This window comes from Poeciliopsis prolifica, unplaced genomic scaffold, assembly GCF_027474105.1.
Source record: "Poeciliopsis prolifica strain line A6 unplaced genomic scaffold, Auburn_PproV2 SCAFFOLD008, whole genome shotgun sequence".
In the NCBI taxonomy this organism is placed as follows: domain Eukaryota; kingdom Metazoa; phylum Chordata; class Actinopteri; order Cyprinodontiformes; family Poeciliidae; genus Poeciliopsis; species Poeciliopsis prolifica.
In genome coordinates this window covers 11,997,131-12,016,573 of record NW_026562383.1, presented here as the reverse complement: position 1 = coordinate 12,016,573, position 19,443 = coordinate 11,997,131, and the positions used below count along the sequence as shown (strand labels likewise).

At 37.7% G+C, this 19,443-nt stretch overlaps 2 protein-coding genes across 3 annotated transcripts; both read right to left on the bottom strand.

Moving 5' to 3' along the window:
• Positions 1-4,425: 4,425 nt before the first annotated feature.
• ubxn7 (UBX domain protein 7) lies at positions 4,426-11,623 on the bottom strand. Of its 2 annotated transcripts, none has more exons than XM_055032657.1 (11): positions 11,533-11,623; positions 9,686-9,839; positions 9,456-9,520; positions 9,276-9,341; positions 9,017-9,129; positions 8,470-8,616; positions 8,028-8,118; positions 7,272-7,402; positions 6,535-7,036; positions 5,571-5,650; positions 4,426-5,058 (listed from the first exon to the last, which is right to left on the bottom strand). In XM_055032657.1, the coding sequence occupies exons 1-11, from the start codon at positions 11,600-11,602 to the stop codon at positions 4,897-4,899; spliced, it is 1,581 nt and encodes a 526-aa protein (XP_054888632.1). In that variant the 5' UTR covers positions 11,603-11,623; the 3' UTR covers positions 4,426-4,896. The 2 variants fall into 2 exon arrangements, with proteins under 2 accessions (XP_054888632.1, XP_054888631.1); XM_055032656.1 differs by lacking the exon at positions 4,426-5,058 and adding an exon at positions 5,166-5,454 and having other exon boundaries at positions 11,533-11,617.
• A 436-nt stretch (positions 11,624-12,059) lies between these two features.
• Positions 12,060-18,190, bottom strand: ppp1r7 (protein phosphatase 1, regulatory (inhibitor) subunit 7). The gene is made up of 10 exons (XM_055032662.1): positions 18,102-18,190; positions 16,965-17,060; positions 16,738-16,793; positions 16,558-16,623; positions 16,246-16,376; positions 15,988-16,150; positions 15,764-15,880; positions 15,577-15,681; positions 15,362-15,448; positions 12,060-14,195 (listed from the first exon to the last, which is right to left on the bottom strand). Exons 1-10 carry the CDS (start codon positions 18,139-18,141, stop codon positions 14,019-14,021), a joined length of 1,038 nt encoding a protein of 345 aa, XP_054888637.1. The 5' UTR covers positions 18,142-18,190; the 3' UTR covers positions 12,060-14,018.
• Between the last annotated feature and the right edge of the window lie 1,253 nt (positions 18,191-19,443).

Sequence of the window (19,443 nt, the reverse complement as noted above, 5' to 3'; positions counted from 1 at the left end):
TAATTTTATCCAAAGACCATTTGAGGACTGTTATGTTTACCTAAAGAGTTGACAGAAAGAGTTTTTGTCATGATTGACGTTATCTCATGATCCCTGAACTGATTTTCAAGTATAAAATGGGTAACAGATTACTGTGAACTTAGATCCGAGATCACCTGCTGGTCGGACATTAGCTTCTATTGATTCCTTCTCAGAACCAGCTGAAAGACTGAAATATGACCAAGGGCAATGGCTTATTACGTAACCAGAACCCCCTCATACACCGTACCTCTAATTGCTGCTGTCCCAGTTACCTCATAAAACCTCAACACTTCAAAGATATGTACAACAGTATCTTCACTGTAGTGATATAGCACTGATTAAGGCCTCCGAATCATTTTTATTACAAATATAAAGAATGCATACCATAGTGTTAGTACAGCACAGAAGTTTTCAAAAATTCTTCATGGAATAAAAAAAATGAAATTATTTTCTATTATCTAAATTATTCCTTTTTAAGGTGCCATTTCTTTTTATTTTACTTTCCACAAAGAGCAGGAGGTGAATAAAGGCACGTCTCAAACTGTAAGATCCACACAGAGGAGGCAGTGAAGCAGAGTCAATGCACTCATCTGTTTGTGCAGCTGCAGGACTTCTTTTTTTCTTCTGTTAACTCTGACCTTTGCCCCATTCTGACTGATTGTTGATAATATAGGTTCTGGCATTTATTAAATGGGTAAGTGTTAACAAAACAAGTGAATAATGATGACTAAGGATGACCTGACCAGCAACAAAGAGAGACTATAAACAAACCTGACCTTGTTATTAAGCTATTACTCATTTTCTGCAGACTGCAGAGTTAAAACGGCGAGAGGAAAAAGAACAGCTTAAGAAAGACAATGAATTTCACATTGACTTTAATGTGAAATGAAAAAAAAGAGTGAAACATGCTTCATTTAAATAAACATTCTCCACAAATAAAAATATCAAAAGTGTGGAGTCCAGCCAACAGAAGCTTCCACTTAAATTACAGGTCCAATTCTCCTGGGGTGTGTACAGTATGTAGCAGCTTTACACATTTAGCCTCTCAAACATCTCAGTCTCATTAATATTGGATGCAGCGTCTCTGTGAGCAATAGTTTCAAAGTCACAGACTGATCTGGGACATTTTAACACACGACTACACTTTGATTGAACCCATTGCACTGTGCATCTGACTGTTTGGGGTTCCTGTCCTGCGTGAAGGTGAACAAGGTTCTTCCAATTTTGTCCACACATAAAATCCAAATGAAATAAATTTGGTGGTGGTGTGACAAAATGTGGAAAAGTTCAAGGGATGTGGATACAATGAAACATCCAAAGAGTGCAGAAAACGAAGGATACAATTTAAGGGCTGTGCATCAACAACCTAGATGATTAGGTATGCAATTTTAGGAGGATCAGTCTGAGGGATGAAGTGGAAATTTCTTTCCAGATATCTTAGGCATGCAGAGCAATTTAGAAGAGCGTGCTTTACTTAGACAATGTCACAAGAGAGGTGAGCTTAAGATGAATGATACCATGTATGTAGTTAAATTTTAGAAAGTGAAAGTTGAAGAACATCTGGTATTCATTTGACTAACACCCCTCCTCTCCCACTCACCCTTATCTGTTTGTGTAGAGAAAGGAGGGTAGAAGTGAGTCTCTGCACTGCAAGTTCAAAGAATGCATACCAAACTACTTTGATGTGTTCTCCCCTCTTGCAACTGGAAATAAATCACGTTGAATTGGACTGCTTCTCTCATCATTTATAACGTCTCATAAGAAAATCCACAACAGAGTTAATGTTTCCCAATAAGCCAGTCTTATATAACAGTAATGGAGGTTTATTCAAACTCAAGAACAGAGCAATTTGTTCTCTCCAAGGGCTGAAAGAGTAAAAGACATCATTCTGTTCTTGCTGCGTGTTCCTAGCACATTACCTGGGCAGAACCTCCATATTTGATGTCTGAGACCAAACCTGTACCACTTCTGCGGTTGGAAGAACCCATGAGTACCTCCCATATGACATGTCCTGACCTGTTTTTGACACTCAAAACAGACATTTTTGTTGTTGTAGAGTATGTATTCAGCTTTAACTTCAATCTTAGTCTTATAGCTCTGGAATCCCCAAGCAGATTGGCATTACTAGTTTCCCTGGATTTAGCTCCCTCCCATCAATCGCTTCTTTCATTTGGAATTTCCCAGTTCCTGCAAACAGAAAAGAAGTAAAGAAAGCAAAGATTTAATCAGGACAATGTGTTCATCAAAACGATTTGGTGGAAATGATCAGTGTTTTGATTTACACATTTAATTTCATGGTCAAACAAACTCTACTACTCTAATAGATATGCTACTTTAACTATTGTGTTCTTAAAGTGTTTTATAAAAAGATCTGTTCTGACTTCTTTCAAAGCACATCTACAATTTTATCTCTGGTGAGACGAGCTCTGTAAAGCAGTTCACATTTTATAACAACTGTCCAGGTTTCAGAGTGCCCTACATAAATTTGCGAGCTGTCTTCGCTGGAACAATTATTCCTTTGTTTTAAACTTACCTCCTTACATCAGAGCAGACACAATCCTTTGTGGGGCTCCAAGGAAAATATGATTTAAGGGATCAGTTCTTCCTATTATTTCCCACTACGATGCTAATGTCTTATTTATGTAACCCATACTTAAATATTTGTGCAACATATATTCACTTTTAAAAAACCTTTCAGATTCTGAGCTTCTATGAATCCAGCTTGAAACAGACTTTACAAGCAAGAAGGCCCTCAAACATCTCACAGCTGAAAGTGGAGAGCAGGGTAAAACTTCCTTTAGGCCAATGTCAAGAGACCTGCTTCACTGCAACACCAGTTACTAGAATAAAGGGTAGGACGTCCTGACTTTTTACTCAGCTACACGTCACATTTTTGGTTTAATAGGTAAATTAAGGTTTATCTTTTTGTTGAAATCCAGTCAATTTCTTTTCTTGAGATACATAAGAAACAAGGTTAGACGTCAATTCACGATCAATCCTTAATATAGACCAGAATACATAATGGAGAGCTACCTCCATTATGTATTCAAAAAAAAAATAAAAAAATAAAGCTGTATAGTGGTAATTTGGGACAATCAGATTGCACACATGGCAAACATACAAAACCAGAACTCAGGTTAGGCTTAAACTCCGAGGATAGCAACCCAACAGGTTAATAGATTTTTACCTCACCAATGTTTAATTATTCCGTATGTCTACTAAAAACAGGTTTTATATATAACCAACTACATGACCGGTGGAGTGAATATTATTTCAAAGGTTCTCCAATGAAACACTTGAAAGAGCTGAGTTTAAGGAGTCTTCATTGTGAAATGACTCAGGACTGTCAGTGGAAACTGCAGGCCACACCAAGCAGTGCCAGCAGGAAGTAGACGGTCAGAAACTAAGGGAAAGATTTTTCCTTAGTTGGGCTGATCTGAAACTAAGGAAAAATTAGTTTCCTTAGTTTCAGATCTGAAACTAAGTGCATGTGTGAGCTTATCAAATACTAAAAATCTGTCTGATGAAATGTTTTTGGCATATTTCCAAACAGATACTAAAAGTACCAGTGAAAGCTTTGTTCGGATAGACATTCAAGATTGAACCCAGTACCTGCAGTGCAGCTTCAGCTATTAAAGCGGTAAAGTGGACTGACTATCAGTTACATTCCAGTCTTCGGTGATCGCTGGGGAGGAGAGCTTTTGATCAGAAAAAAATCTGCTACATCTTTGAACTTAAATGTGAAGGTTACCTGTAAATCCACTCCTACCTGTTCCTAGATTAAATTATGCAAATCTTCTACAGACTCCCTGAATTCTCCACCAGATAAAAAAACATAACAGGATATTTACTTACAATTTAAAAACTGCAGTTTGAACCTAATTAGCCGTTTCCACATTTGTTGTTGGTATTTAGATTTACACATTTTTTGTAGCAAATCTTAAAAAATTGTTTTGTTTAAAGTACCAAAATGTTTGATTCCTTATACAACCACCTTGACATTGGCAAAACGATCAATACTTAAAATCAAGCAGTGTCCAAATAAAGAATAGATTTTTGTTAGCTGCATATCAAGTTTCCCTAAAACTTTAGGCATCTCTTTAAGAGTTACATTTTAACCTTATGTTTCAAATATTTAAGAAAAGATCAAGCAGAATGTCTTGGATTTTGGTGGTTATATTTCAATATGAGCATGTTTTGGTTGCAGCATATAAAAAAGAAACATCGGCTACGGGTAAATGTCAGTCTCACTAAGCTATCTCTGCTCGTCGTAGGTCTGAAAACCTTTTTTTATTCCCTTCTGCGTTAAAAGACATCTTTATTTTACTTGCAACTTTTGGATCTATTCTTCAAACACTTCTGCTGTCCAAGTCCCAAAATTCAAAACAATGATGGAGAAAGAAAGAAGAATGAACCTTCCTTTACTCGTCCATGTACAGAAAAAAAAAAAGAAAACAAGGAAGAGCTAGAAAATAAACTCTGACATTTAATCTACATTTTGGGAAGTAAAAGTATTTTTGTACAAGTCTCTGGTGGCCCACAGTCAATTCGTTATCTGTTATCCCAGGTTTTATGAACAGGTGAAAACAATGTGTATTCTGCTCTAATGTGCTGCATTAGTCCAGAATAGACATTGTTTAGAAAAGTAACCAAGTGCTGATATCTGAAGCACCTTACTGGCCAAATTGTTGAGCATTACAAAGGCATTAAACTGTCAGCGGAGTTGAACAGTCAAGGCGGTCCATCCTTAAACATCAGCCCTGTCAAAATAAGCAGAGTCTCCTTCAGAACTGAAGGTTGGCCCAGGATGTTGATGTGTGAATTGGTGACGTCTGTTAGAGATACAGAAGCAGAAAGTGGATGTTTCTGGGATGGCTAGTTCCTCTCCTGAACAAAAACAGTCTCCTGTGGACATAGCCCCGCCTCCTGTAACGTCATGTCATAGTCCAAGTGGGCGAGCTTTCTCCTGGGGAAGTTGGTGACGAGTTCAAAGCGTTCGTTAGGGTAACCCTTGGACTGGACGTGTCTAACGAGGGCCTTGAAAGAAAGAGAGGGACAATGTTAGCTAGTTACAAATTTCGTCTGCATTAAAATTTCTTGAATTTTCTTCCACAACCACAAATTTCAACGTCAATCTGAAAGATGAGAATCTTGGAACATCAATTTTGAAGATGGAATCTCAACTGAACTCAGGTCTGGATACTAAACCTATGAATGCGCTTTTATCCAAGCCAAGAAAGTGTTGCTCTGTTAAAGACTCCTGTGCTGCTGGAATGTTGTTTCAAGTCTTTGCAGCCTCTGACAAGTTTTCTTTTCAAAAGGATGTGCACTGTTAGGTTGCCACCACACAAGGTGTTTTTCATCATGACCAAAGAAATTCATCTTTAGTCCCAACTTGTTTAATGCGTCTCCTACACTTCAAACATCCTTATACTAAAAAGCACAAGACATTGAAATCGGTGACTCTAATATGACCAAACATTGAATAATTTTTGGGACATAGATACTTTTATACATTATTAATAACATTAATTGTGGATTGAACTCACCAAAAGTTTAGCTTTTGAAGACAAGGAGATCTGTTCTCTCTGCCCGTCTGGGTAACGAAGCATGAGCCTGGCTTTGGGGCCTTTGCAAAAACAAAAACAAAAAATAAAATGTTACATTTATTTCTGCAACAGTGGAGTTGGACTTCTGCAGCTGCAAGTATAAACAACGGTTTAATCCAGGGTTAAATTAATATAATGTAAAGCTTAATCACAAAATTATCAACTTGGGAAGATAAACAAGTAAATAAAAGGACACAAGGGGAAAAAAAAGACAAAAAGGAAAAAAAAACAAGACCCAGACAGAGAGAATGAAAGAAAGAAACAAAGGTAATAAGTATAACAAGAGTTATTTAAAAAATTACTTAAGAAATGACAAAATTTACAGGATTTAATAGACAATAAAGTCTGAAAGTGCTATTTTCTACATGCTATACACTTGAGTTTTTAAATGATCTTACAGACCAGAAACTTTTTTGTATTAATTCTGATTGTTAGGTCTTGGAAGTCAAAATTGGATCTGATAATAAAGCCAGAACTGGGTACAGGATTTTGATACAAATCAGTGTGGCTTCCTAAGTGTTGGGCTAAGTAGCCAAATTACTTAGTGAGTCAAGTTGATTAGGGCATATCTGTATCCACCAGAGGTAGCCTAAATATAAAGAAGCATGTCTACATATAAAGAATGTCTTTTTATGTTTGCTGCTGAGGAGGTACAAACTATCAGAACTGCAAATAAGTTGGATTCCTCCTCTACACAAATTTTAGTATGTTTTATATGACCAGCATCTATGCTGAATCTGACCTCAAGGTTGGAAGCAGACCTACAACTTTTCAAAACAACGTTCTGACTTAATGCATTCTATTAATTTTTGATTTCTTTACTTGGAGCTAAATTCAAACTTCTGGCAGCGATATCGGACACAATCGTTCTGGAACAAGTCTTAAAGTTAGTGTTTCTTCGTACCATTGTCATCAGGACAGTCCACGTCACAAGTTGTGGTGCTGATGCTGGTGGTTGCAGCAGCTTTGGCTTGAGAGGTGCAGTGATTCCCTCCAGAGTCAGCTTCAGGGGGAGGATGAAGCGGACTTGGAGCTAAGGGCTCCAGGTGGTTCTTTTTGCTCTCCTCTTTTTTGTGGCTGTGATTGTTCTCTTTGTATGGAGATTTTCTGTGGTAGGAAGTGGAACTATCGGGATGTAGACGCTGCTGGGTGGTGGCCACTGTGGCACTCTGTGTGTATTTACTTGAAGAACTTTTCTCTTCGTGTGGTGCTGGTGTTTCACTGTCTGAGCCGTCAACAGAAATGGGTCCCTCGCTGTCCGAGAAAGGCTCTGCGTCGGATTCGTCCTCTGATCGGGGGGAGTCGGGGGCGTCGGGGACGTTTGACGAGTCATAGTGGGTCTCCTGTAGCGACGCTCGGATCGCCGCCTCCAGCTGGCTGTCTTCGCTGGCGTCGATCAGACTCTCCTGGAGGAGAAAACGCAGTGAGCAGCCGGAGAAGACGGATCAAAGGGCAGTAAAAACTGTTTCTGTTGTGAATTTTATTTTACGAAATGAATGACATTAAATCAAGTTGATTCTATTCAAAGCAATGAGGAAGCTCCTAAAATGGTTGCAAGCCAAAATTACAAAATATACAGAAAAAAGAAAAAGATTGAACTGAATGAGTAGCGTGGTGCTGAGGGTGACATCGCACACTCACTGAGCGTGCCCGTTTGGCAGGAGGTGCGTTGCAGGTGGGCCCGTCGAGCTGTCCGTGCTCTGCCAGGAAGCCGGTCGCCTGCTCCATGAACGACGCTACATCCAGCTGGTTCCACTCCACCATTTTTTGCCCTGAATTTGAGGAGGTTGAAATTGCACCTTAATAAAAATATTTTGCATTTAAAATAAAGAGTCCTAATGACATAAGTTACACCTTCTAAGGGTCTGGATATCAGGCTATGTTAAAACTGGACGTGTTAATGATCAATTGATATATTTTTCTATTCAGTACTTTTTTATGTGGGGGTTCACAGGACATCAGACTCCTGTGAGAACACTCTACAGCCCTGAAGAAGATGTGGCCTTTATTTACTCCTATATTTACAAATGGAAGTAAATTTGGATGCTGTACATGTCGCCATGTGTGCATCAACTCTGAAACTGTTTTGCATTCAGAGTGAATAAAATTATAGCTGGCTTCATTTTTGCAGTGATCTTCATACACACTGTTGTGTTTATTTTGAAGAATCCAAACTCTGGTCAAAGCTGCTCGCACTTTAATGTAAGAAGCTTGAAAGTGGGAATAAAGACAGAGAGCTGACACTTGCAACTCGGAACAACGGTGAAAACGTACAAGTGTTCAATACAGCAGCGGTCACAACATCTGACATGCTTGTTTTCTTCACTGTTACATTTCAAGAAAATCCAAATACTGAATCCTTTAAACGTTCAATAAATATTCATCAAAGCTTCTCACCTGTGCGTGGATCAAGAATTGAAATGTAGGGAAACTTGTTGAGCTTATAGAACTGGATATACCGTTGTCCCTCTTCACTATCATGATAAACCTGCCAAGATAAAAACTGTACTGTAATGTGCAAACACACAAAAGAAAAAAACAACAAATGGACTCAGGAAGTTGTGCATAAAAACAAGGAAGGAACAAGATTCCTCTCTTGCTGCTGAGAAACTACAAAAAACATGTTTATGTATTTCATAACAAGAATATTAGCATGTTTGGTTTTCTCATAATTTCTGTTGAAACATGAACAGAAGTATTTGAACAGAAACATTTCTGTTCAAAATTAACAGAAATGCTGTTCAAAGATAACGACATTGAAACTGACCAGTCGATGCTGAAACTGTATAAAGCTTTTAGTGTGCACTGGTCAGTAATGAAGTTCCCATAACTTGTGTACCTGCCAAAATATAAAGTGTTCTCGGATGATGTTCTTCACGGCATCGTTGCTCCACACATCTCTGTTGAGGCACTGGCAAGCAAAGTCCTGAACATTTTGTATGTTTATCATTAGCCACTTATTTTCAAGCTGTCCACAGTCTTTAGCCTAAAAGACACAGAAAACAGTCAAGCGCATCAAATATGTTTCAACAATTTATCAAATCAGTTTTTAAATACAAAATTGGCAAAAAAAGATGCACTTGAAAATTACTTTAGCCCCATAACTGACCAATAAAGCAACTTTTGCAGAGTGAAACCACTCAATGTTTTTACATAAACATATCTTTTCTACATCACATCCCTTAAGACCGCCAGAGAGTTCATATATAACATAAATCTCCAGTTCCACTTCACTCCTAATTTTATAAATAAACAACGATAGAATGAAATGACATTCTGCCGGTTTATACTTGGTTTCCCACCTGTGATCTAAACAGCCATTGTTAGAAATTATACAAAAAGTCCAGTTAAACTGAAGAATGGTGAGGTGGAGAGTGACTCCTCACCGTCTCAAAGCTCCCTTTGTGCATGAGCTCTATGGGAGGACGGAAAAGGTCTGCCAGAGTGCTCAGTTTCTTGTCCACTGTTCCACCGTTACGCAGCTCCTGTTCCTGACGAACTTTTAGAGAAAAACATTCCAAATCCTTAGCAACTTAACACAATATAATTGAAAGCTTAAGAAACTTTATAGTCAATTCCTGCCAAGAAGAATTAAACTGTGAAAATGTTTCAAATATCAAATATATTAGGATATAAAGTACACACTCGTTTCTGTTTGAAAGTCTCGGAAACCGTCAAATATAGACCGAGCTGGGCGTCTTCGCTTTGGTACTGAAAACATGAAAATATACACACACAAAAAAACAACAACAAAAAAAATATTTCAATAGCTGTAAGGGACAACATTCTGGTCAATTGGTGGAAAAATAAGAACATTTCCAGTACCTCCAAACAGAGGTTCAGGCTCTACTAAAATGTCCTGCTTCTGAGGAATGGGTGCTCGTACTTCACTGAAATATTACATGACACATAGACAAAAGCAAAACATTGTTGTTAATTACACATTTTCATTCAGAGCTCTGTTTTACCATCTCAATAAAAATCTGTGCCATTCTGACAGTAAAGATGACACAGTCAGCTTTACTTCAGCCTGTGAAGCTAAAACATAAGCTCACTCTGTAGGGGGCGCTCTGCTGCTCGATGCTGCTGAACTGGAGCTGGTGCTGGGCTCCTCTGCCATCCCACCTCCATCCAGGAACATGGTCACCGCCATCTCCAGGTTGTTGTTGCATGCTTCCAGCATGTGTTTTCCAACACTCTCTGTGGCCCCTGACACAATGACAGCAGCCAATCAAATTTAACTCCGTCACAATACTGTAGAGAGCATGAAACATTTCACTGTTCAAAAAATCTATTGAGAATTGATCAACAGCTAATTTTAATACATTTCCAGAAGGGCAAATGTTCATTTTGAAAGCATTGCTAAAAGCACGCGAAAAGAAAATGTATGACAGAAAAGCCACAAAAATTGTAAATGTTTGCAATTTTAAGAAAACAATTTTAATGAAACACTTCGCAGCTGCCCAAATAATTGATTTGATAACGGATGTTATAGCACTCTGAGATTTATTACAATAGAATCACACACTACTGCTTCACAATTACACATGCTTTTTCCACCTCAATATTGTACATATCTAGTCCAAGAATCTCCTATTATCACTTGTAGAATAAACTATTGGACTTTCTTTCCCCCTATTTAAGTAAATGCTAAAAACAAAGAAAGATAAATAATTATAATATAAAAGCAGCAATACTTAAGCAAAATATTGATTTTATTCTGATCAATTCTGTTCTAAACACTTATGTATGGGCTTTGTCCGTTCTTAATCTGTACTGCTGTCCGTCTTTACCAAACACTCTTGCAAATATAAACAGGTTTTTGTTATGAGATATTTTGTTGGTATGTGGAGGAACTGGAGAAAAATCATGTACATATTGCCATGTCTCTAAAGAAAACCTTAGAATTGGCTTAGGCGATAGGGTCCTGTATTTGTTTCGGGAAGGACAGCAGGAGCAACAACGAGTTTATTTTTTGTTTGTTTTTTTTTAAGTCTGACGTTCAAATTTTATTGCGAATCTATAAGCCAGTTACTGCCTTAAAAGTTCGTCTAAAATATGCACCCGGTTTCCAAAGATGTGAAGGGAATCATAAAAAGCGGAAAACTCTGGCGATTTCATGCAAGTCACTGGAAAAAGCCTGAAACGTATCTAAATCATCCATGTCGAAAAATATGTTGTAGGTGGACATGTACAACAAATGGATCGTTTCAGTAATTGTTAAAGCGTCAAAAACCCAACAGCCATTCAAAGTCTTCCGCCTGTACTGCGCATGACCGTTTCACTTTTCAAGTCTGATGGCCCCTGTTCTCACTCTACTCTCCTCTTCTTCAATAAATAACTTAAAACTGAAACACTGCACGTCATCTCAAAGCACTTAAAAACTATTTCGTATGAATGTGCTAACCGTCTAAGGCAGAAGCGGTATCTGTCCAGGTATTTTAAGTGACGGCGACTGTTAATATGATAGTAACCCGACATGAGGCCGGAGATGAAGAAGGGGAATGTTCTACAGCCGACGTCCATTCCACACTCACGGAAAAGAAGCCATCCAAAAAGCAAAAAAAAAAAAAAAAAAAAAATACTGTCGAGACTAACGATGTGTTAAGTGATAACACTTTAACAGGGAAACAAATTGTCTGTTGAATGAATAAGAAAGGCAATTTTCAAAGCAAGTAGCTGTGTAAACCTTCAACATGTATTTTTATCATAGTTTAGCTAAAACTGGCTCTGCTTCTCCACTCTGCAAAGCATTGACAGCGAAGGAGCCACAGCGACACTATAGCGTCCATTTTCCTCATCTGCGCGCTGCTCCATATATTTTGTGGAAAGAGAACTAGTGCTTTATGACCCCCCCAAAGCAACCTATTATTTATAAAGCTTAATGTAAGCTTATTTTTACCTGTTATTGCTGTGAATTGTTGTATTAACCCGTTCACCCCCGGAGCTGAGGTGTCTCCGAGCGCCGCCATCTTACCGCCACAAACAACAACATACAATTGCGGCGCATGCGCTTTGTGGTCTTTTTCGCCTCAACGTCTTGTGCGGCGCGAACCCGCTACAAGCTGGTGCTGCATTCTGGATCATGTAGTCATAATATATGTGTTTAAGGCATACAACGGACTTCAAAATGCATAACCATCACTAAGATAATCTTTATATAGTTTCTTGTGGTTCTCATTATTTCTTATGGATTCATATGATAGTTGAAATACAAACTGAAATATTAATGTAAACTATTTAACCTGAATAAACTTCAGTAAACTGGTTTACAACTGCAGTTATATCCTGATTCTATAGCTATATGGTCTGAAGTGTAGCTTAGGGGTGGATAATAATAGTTGAATACAACCACATAATTTCATATCAAACTTTGAAAAGGTACTCCTCATGACAAGTACAATAAATAAAACGACACATTTTCTTAAGTAGTGTAACTTTATTTTTATTTGCATATTACATTCATTTTGCAAAAAGCATCAACTCATCAGCTCTGACAACAAGGAGTTGAAAGCAGTTTGTTTTAATGCTCCTACTTGACCAGAGAGGCTTTGCTTCGTTCTTTTTCAGAATCTCACGCAAATCTGTTGTGCAGCCTGGCACAAACACAATAAAACATCACTTTACAAAGGGAGGGTGATGATGGCACAGGCCACCTACATTATGAGATGTCCAGTATTTACAAACAAACATTGTGGCACTTCCAATTCAGTTTACTATTCCTTTTTATTTAGGTAAACTAAATTTAAATGAACAATCATATTAATAATGCGTAACATTCTTGTAGATAGTTTTAATGGGATCTCTAATTTTTAACATTAGGCTTTAAAAAGGCATTTGCTTCCTTTGACAACTTGTTGCCATTTGAATGACTAACTCTATGGTATAAACTTGTTTTATTCTGACATTTTTATGCTTATAAAAATTGGGCCCATTTGTCAATTAAAGCCCAGTGACATAGACATTAGATGAGAAGAAAAAAGTGAGCTTAGTTTAGCACTATATTTAATATTTACTTTCTGATAAGTTATTCTGTGATCTTTAATCCCTGAGGTGTGACATCTTTTTATTTTAAAGATGCATCACTAGTCAGTTGGACCAGGGAGTTATTCATGAGCACCTAAGACTTATGGACAACAAACTTGCCAGATAATGTTAGATTTGACTGGTCTTGCCATTATTTGATCTAAACAATCCTAAAGCAACTATGATTTAATATTTATAAATTCTAATCGTAGACTATTCATATCTCAATGTATTTGAATGTTTTTGTGCCAACGCTGAGTTCATTTTGTATTTGTAAACACTTTTTGATCGGTCCAGCCATTAGAATCTACATTTAACTCTGATACAATCTACATTTTATCGTCAGGTGTTTAAATTAAATAAATGAACCACCTGGTGAAAGTAAATGTGACCAAAGGCTGTAATCAGAAGCTGTTTCAAGCTTTAATGCCTAACAAAAAATGTGACATAACATCTGTATGGATAGTTTTTGACATTATCATGAGTTTTACTTTACTACACGGCTCTTTAATCAGCTGTTAAACCTATTTCATAAACTATTTGAAGGAATAGACAAGGCTGCCGGGCAACAAAAAAAACTTCCCTTTGTTACGATGTCAGTTTATTTAAAATAATACAGAAGTAAAGAATGTCGTTCTTTAAATGACTGCGTGGGCCACTTTTCTAGTCTTCTTTTAATTATCAGATGTTTTAAGGCTTCAGTTTCTATGTTTTCTTATTCTCTAGATCAAGATATTAATTAAGCTGAAGCAGAAATAAAAAAAACATAGTTGTTGATTATTATTTTTTTCATCTTGTTACAATTTCCCTTTAAATGTTTGATCTTGAACTGGTCTTTTCTTCAGGTTCAGTTATGCTAACAGCATTGACGTGACAGAACATACAAAAACAAAATCCCCAAAACAGTAATATTTGTCTCCTTTTCCACTAACATAAGAACAATGCAACTACATTGATGTGTTTGGTAAGATCGATTTCTTATTTTCTTGATGGCCACAGCAAGACTGGTGCGCCTAACTGTATCACATATGCAAACAAATTTGAAACAAAAAGGAAAACAGAAAACAAACAAACTACAAAGTGCAGAAGAAACAAGAGGAAATGAGCATAGGGTAGTTTTCCATTTTCACCAGTTCCGCCTTAATAAATAAAAGCTTGAAAACAAAAGCATTGATTGAGGTTTGCATGAGTGCATACATGCATACATGTATGATGAGTGAGTTCTGTGTTGGAATGTATATCCTTTTTGGAGTGACATTATGACATTGTGAGGCCAATATGTTTGAGGAGGTGTTTTAGTGGGCAGGGCAGGCAGGGAGGTGAAACACTGAGAGGTTTGGCAGGTGGGTCGTACACTACAGCTTAGAAGCGAATAAAGGTAGCGTCAATCTGGCGCACAGTGGGCAGTGCCAGCATGATCTTTCTTCTGTATTGAGGATCTTTCTGTAGAGGGTTCCTCTCCAGATACACCGTCTCCAGGGACTTGGCGTTCTTCAGCTCGTCAAGATCCGACCAGTTGTCTATCTGATTATCGTTCATCTGAGGAGACATTCAAATACAACACAAGCGTAAATTAAGAAGTTTGACTTTTAGTTACTTTCTCAATTTGTATCATAAGCATAACAGTTTGGACTTTTATTGTAGATATGGTAATCCATATCTACCGCATCACATCAAAGATGGCTTCTGTTAAAAATTTTCAGGTGAAGTTTTGGATTGACAGGATCAGGGTGGATGGAAGTGTGAGGGTTGAGTGGACATGAAATGGTAATATGAGATTGGAGAGGAAGTTTAATCTACAAAGCAAGAACAGCAGCAGCAGTCTAAGTGAAAAAAGAGATCTTCCAGTGATTGTCTAATCTGAAAAGTGCACTGATCAGCAGAATCTGAGAAGATATTGAGGACAAAGCACAAATTGCCTTGTATTTAAACCAGTGAGTGAATTTTGACTGCTAGTATAGGAGTATCTGACCACAAGACATTCAAGCATGTGCTCCTGTCAGAGCTCTCAAGATTTCCTCCACCCGCCTTCTTCACTGTCACCGATTCAGCTGTATGTTCTGAAATAGACGTCTGATGATTCTACAGAGACCTTGCTTCCACTAGGACCAGGCACACAAAGTTTTCCCTTCCATTTTCTGAGAATGTTTCTGTATTTATATATAGCCTTCCTCTTGTTTTGAAAACAGCAGCTGGTTTATTTGTTGGTAACATCCTATGATTGTTAGGCAGTCTGAGATTAAAACAATCCATGAAACTTTGTAAATTTACCATCACAGGCTGTTTTTGTTCAAAGGTAAAACTCTGGACCAAAGATGTTCTACAGTAATAACCTTCATTTGCAGTATTGATTAAGGGCAGATGCAAAAGAAAATAGAGGTTTCAACTGCCCAAACATGTTAATTTTATGTTTCAGTAAGCAACAGTAAGTCATAGTCTATTTACAGAAGACACACAACTTGGTTAAGGCATATCAAGTTGATTTTCCAACGGTTGTTTCTTGAAGTCTCAGCTAATTATATATTCAGTCATATTCAATAAATTAGAATATGAGTTACGATAAGGCCATTTTTAGAAAAGAAACAGACGAAATAATACACCGAACCGTGATTTACCACTCAGTGAAAACAAGAGGCTAAAGTCATATAAATGTTATATGAAAGCTAAATTGTAAATAATATTCTTAAACACAAATCAATTCATACCCAGAACTCCTGCAGCTCTGTCAGATGGCTGACGTTCTCAATTTTCTTAACTCGATTGGCAGCAACATCCAGCGTGCTGAGTTTTTTCTGTAGAAAAGAAAAACCAACATGAATGAACATTTACAAAATGCTAACCAATTTGTTGGAACATTGGTGCACCATTAAACAGTCTGTCATGTAGCCCTTATTGGTAAACAAAAGCTTGCATAACTCACGTTGTTCTCCAGGCCTTCTATGACCTCAATGCCATTGTGGCTCAGATAGAGCTCTTTCAGGTTGACCAGGTTCTGTAGTCCCTCCATTTTAGTAATCCGGTTGCTCTGTAAAGAAATATGCAGGAAAGTATTGATCACTCTTCTTTTATCATTCTTAAGGTGGTGAAAATACTTTGTTTGCAGGTACCTGAATGCTTAAAACAGTCAGGTTGTGTAAACTGTCCAGATTCTGAAGCTTTGTTATTTTATTGGTTCCAAGAAACAAACTTTGCAATGACGAAAGAGCGTCTAGGTTCTCGATGACCTGCGAATGCAAGACAACAAGATAAAGACATGATCAAATTAAGATCACATCACATTATTTTATGAGTGGTTTAAGAATGTAACTTAAACAGACTCTCTTCGACTGACCCTAATACGATTCGAGCCCAGCTCCAACATTTCCAGACTTGTGAGGTGGTCTATGTTGGAGATGGCGGTGACTTTGTTGTGAACCAGGAAAAGCTTTTTAATTTTGGTCAACTCCTCCAAATTCTCCACTTTCCTCAGAATGTTAAAGGAAACATCAAGCAACCTGTGGGTAGATTGTAACCAAAGAAATGACTTTAGTCAACATCAGATAGGTATTTTCAGGCTTAAATATACATATTTTTCTCTAACCACACTTACTCTAATTCTTTGAGGTTGCTCAGGTTCTCTAGTTTGCGAATCTGATTGTCATAGAGATCTAGTTCTCGTAGTGAGCTCAAGCTCTCAAGGTTTTCTATCTTTTTGATGAGGTTCTGTCTTAAGGATAGTGTCTGGATAGGCAGAGACAAAGAATAGAAAAAAAACCTAAAGCCATTTTGAAGAAAAAAAAACCCCTCCCAGAATATGATCTATTTTTATAGATCAAGAGTACAAAAATAAACTCAGTTTTGCACACTGCACTCACATCTCTTCTTCCAAAATCAATAAAATCTAAATATCCAGCTTGCTTACTTTGGCCTTCTGTAGAACTTCCAATCCTTCGATTTTTCCAATACGACAATGAACAAGATCAACATCCTAGAAGGAATAGAAGAACATCAGCTGACAATGTTCACACAAGACAGGAATGAATTTATATGACAATAATAAAATAACAGGCAAACAAATGCTTTAATGAAAACATCTTCAAACCTCTTCTTCTGGGTCCAAGGTTATGGTGTCCATGTCAACAGGGGACTCTTCTGTACCTTCATAAAGAACAAAATTACACTTAGGAAAAAATGGAAAGGCAATGTGATTTAGCAGAGAAAAATTCAACCTACAGGAACTGCTTGGCCACTTTTAACCAACTATGTGATTTAGAAACATAAATAAATCGGCTCCTGGCTGTTTATGTGGGGTAGCAAAGAGTGACTCACTTGTTCCTGCGGGCTGATTTGGGTCCACATCGCCGTTGATACTCCTTCTTCTGGTGTCATCATCACCAGACTCTTCGGACTCACCTCGTCGATCCACTGACATAAAGAACAAGATTTATTTTATTGCAAAGCAGCAGAGCTTTTAAATCACTGAGCTTATAAATCATTGAGCTTATAGGTGAATCCGTTGCTCCAGTAGGCTGCAGAAACAGCTTTTTATCTGCTTTGGATTACAGTTTTGAGAATAGTCAAAGATGTTGTAACTATGCCCAACATATAATTCCTTGTCTATTTTTAGCGACAGAGCTGACACAGTCAGGAAATTTAAATACTTTCAATCTAACAACTTTCAGTCCAACCTGAGTCTGAGCAGAATTTAGACTTTCAAAAAGCTGTGGCTCTCCCTCACAGATGAACCTAGTATCAGTTCAGGGCTCTACTGATGACATTTAAGAAGAAATATGTTTTGCCTTACAACTCCGGTGAAAATGTTGCCAACATACGTACTGAAAGATCAGAGGATGGCTCGAGAGGCATCCAGAGCTGACAGTGAGCTACTCAGTACCGTTACATTTATATTGAGAATACACGGTGTGCCCTTTGTAGCATGCACTGGTGAAGTGCACGAACAAGTTAACGCCTTCACCCCCACAGACTTAAAATAGTGCCTTAAGGATCACTCGATGAAACGTCTCGGCAACATTTCGTTCTTACCAATTCGTCAGCGAAGATAAGCAGTTTCAAATTTGCAGACTCAACAGACTGCTAAACATGCTAGCTGGCTCGGCTATTGACTGGACTACAGCTAATGAGCAAATGAGCGAAAACCGAAGAATATTAAAAGCAAATATAAATAGTAATACAGGTATTCGCGTTTCCTACAAAACTACACGAGCATATACACCAACAACCGTGCATAAACACAAGACTGACCAGATGTTAAATTTAAAAAAAAAAACGTCAGCTAACGCCTTGTGTTAGCTAACAAAACCAGGGTGAAGGTCTGGGTATCACAAGAATAACGGCCCACCCAGACGGCCAAAATTAAACAACACACAACCTGTTTTAAATAGTTTATACTCTCCCCAAACCGAACAGCTAGATCACGATGACTTCTTTGAACATTTTTATACTCACCTTCCATTTCTTGATGCTCTCCAACAGGCAGAGAAGCCATGTTTCCTGTAAACACTCCTGACAACCGCTTGGCCAATCATGTCGAAGTAGTTGCCATCTTCGAACAGAAGAGGACGCTGTTGCTAAAAAAAACAAACAAACAAAAAAAAAGCTCACTTTGAGTAAACAACAGTTCTCCAGTGCTTTTTATTCAGTATACTTTTATATTTTAATTATAACATGTAAGTGTGGGAGATCTTTTAAATAGTAATTACATTGCAGTTCAAATATATTTCTACATTATGTCACATTGAAACCTCAGAATTTAATGTATATAGGAATCGGTTTGATAGAGACCAGAACAAAGTACTTCAAAATTGTAAAGTGGACTGAAAATTGTAAAATATTTTGTTTCTTTTTTGTCATTTTGATAAATGAAAAGCTTAACATGTTCAGCTGTTTTAGCTCGCTTGAGTCCATAGTGTATTTCTTTTTGTCAATCAACCTTGCACATATTTACAGATCCAAATATTTGCCCATGTCTGAGTCTTTTCTAGACTCTCAGAGGTTTTCTTCACGCCCTGTACGTAGCTCCAACAACTTTGGTCAGCTTTGCTGTCTCTGTTGGATATTATATCCCCACAGCACAGCATGATACCACTACCGACGTGTTACACAATAGAATAGTGTGTTCTCCTTGATATGTAGAAAAGCATTGGATGGATGGCCATCAAAAGATGAATGTCATATTTTGATACATTTCCAGTTGTTCAATAACTTATTCTGTCGCAATGGCCAGAATAGTGCAGTTTGAGTTGTTCAAAGCTTCCAATATTTTTTCCAAACCCAATTTTATTGCTAACCTTTCCGTAGTTTCACTGCTGACCTTTGAGGGATGTCCCTTGACATCAACGATCCTGTCTGTAATCTTTCACAAATCTCTGATGCCTTCACTGAACAGCTGGATATAGGTGGTTTACTGCTTTGTCCTTGGTTTAAATCAGGGTGAAGTAAATTTGCTAACCACAGCAACAACCGTAGTTACATCAGTAAAGTATCAGTCCATTTGTGATCAGTTTAGAAACTCCTTCATAATGATCAGGATTAAAGAAATGTTAAAGTCTGTGTTGAAGGCAGGTCGAAAAAGCTTCCCAATATTAACTCTCTTCCATGTTGTTCATTACCATCTCTCCAACATGCATGCTGTTTCGTTGCAAAACAAAAACAAGGAAATGTTTTTCCTGACATTGTTTCAGCCAGAAAACACCCTCTGTGTGTGTGTGTGTGTGTGTGTGTGTGTGTGTGTGTGTGTGTGTGTGTGTGTGTGTGTGTTTGTGTGTGTGTGGTGTGTGTGTGTGTGTGT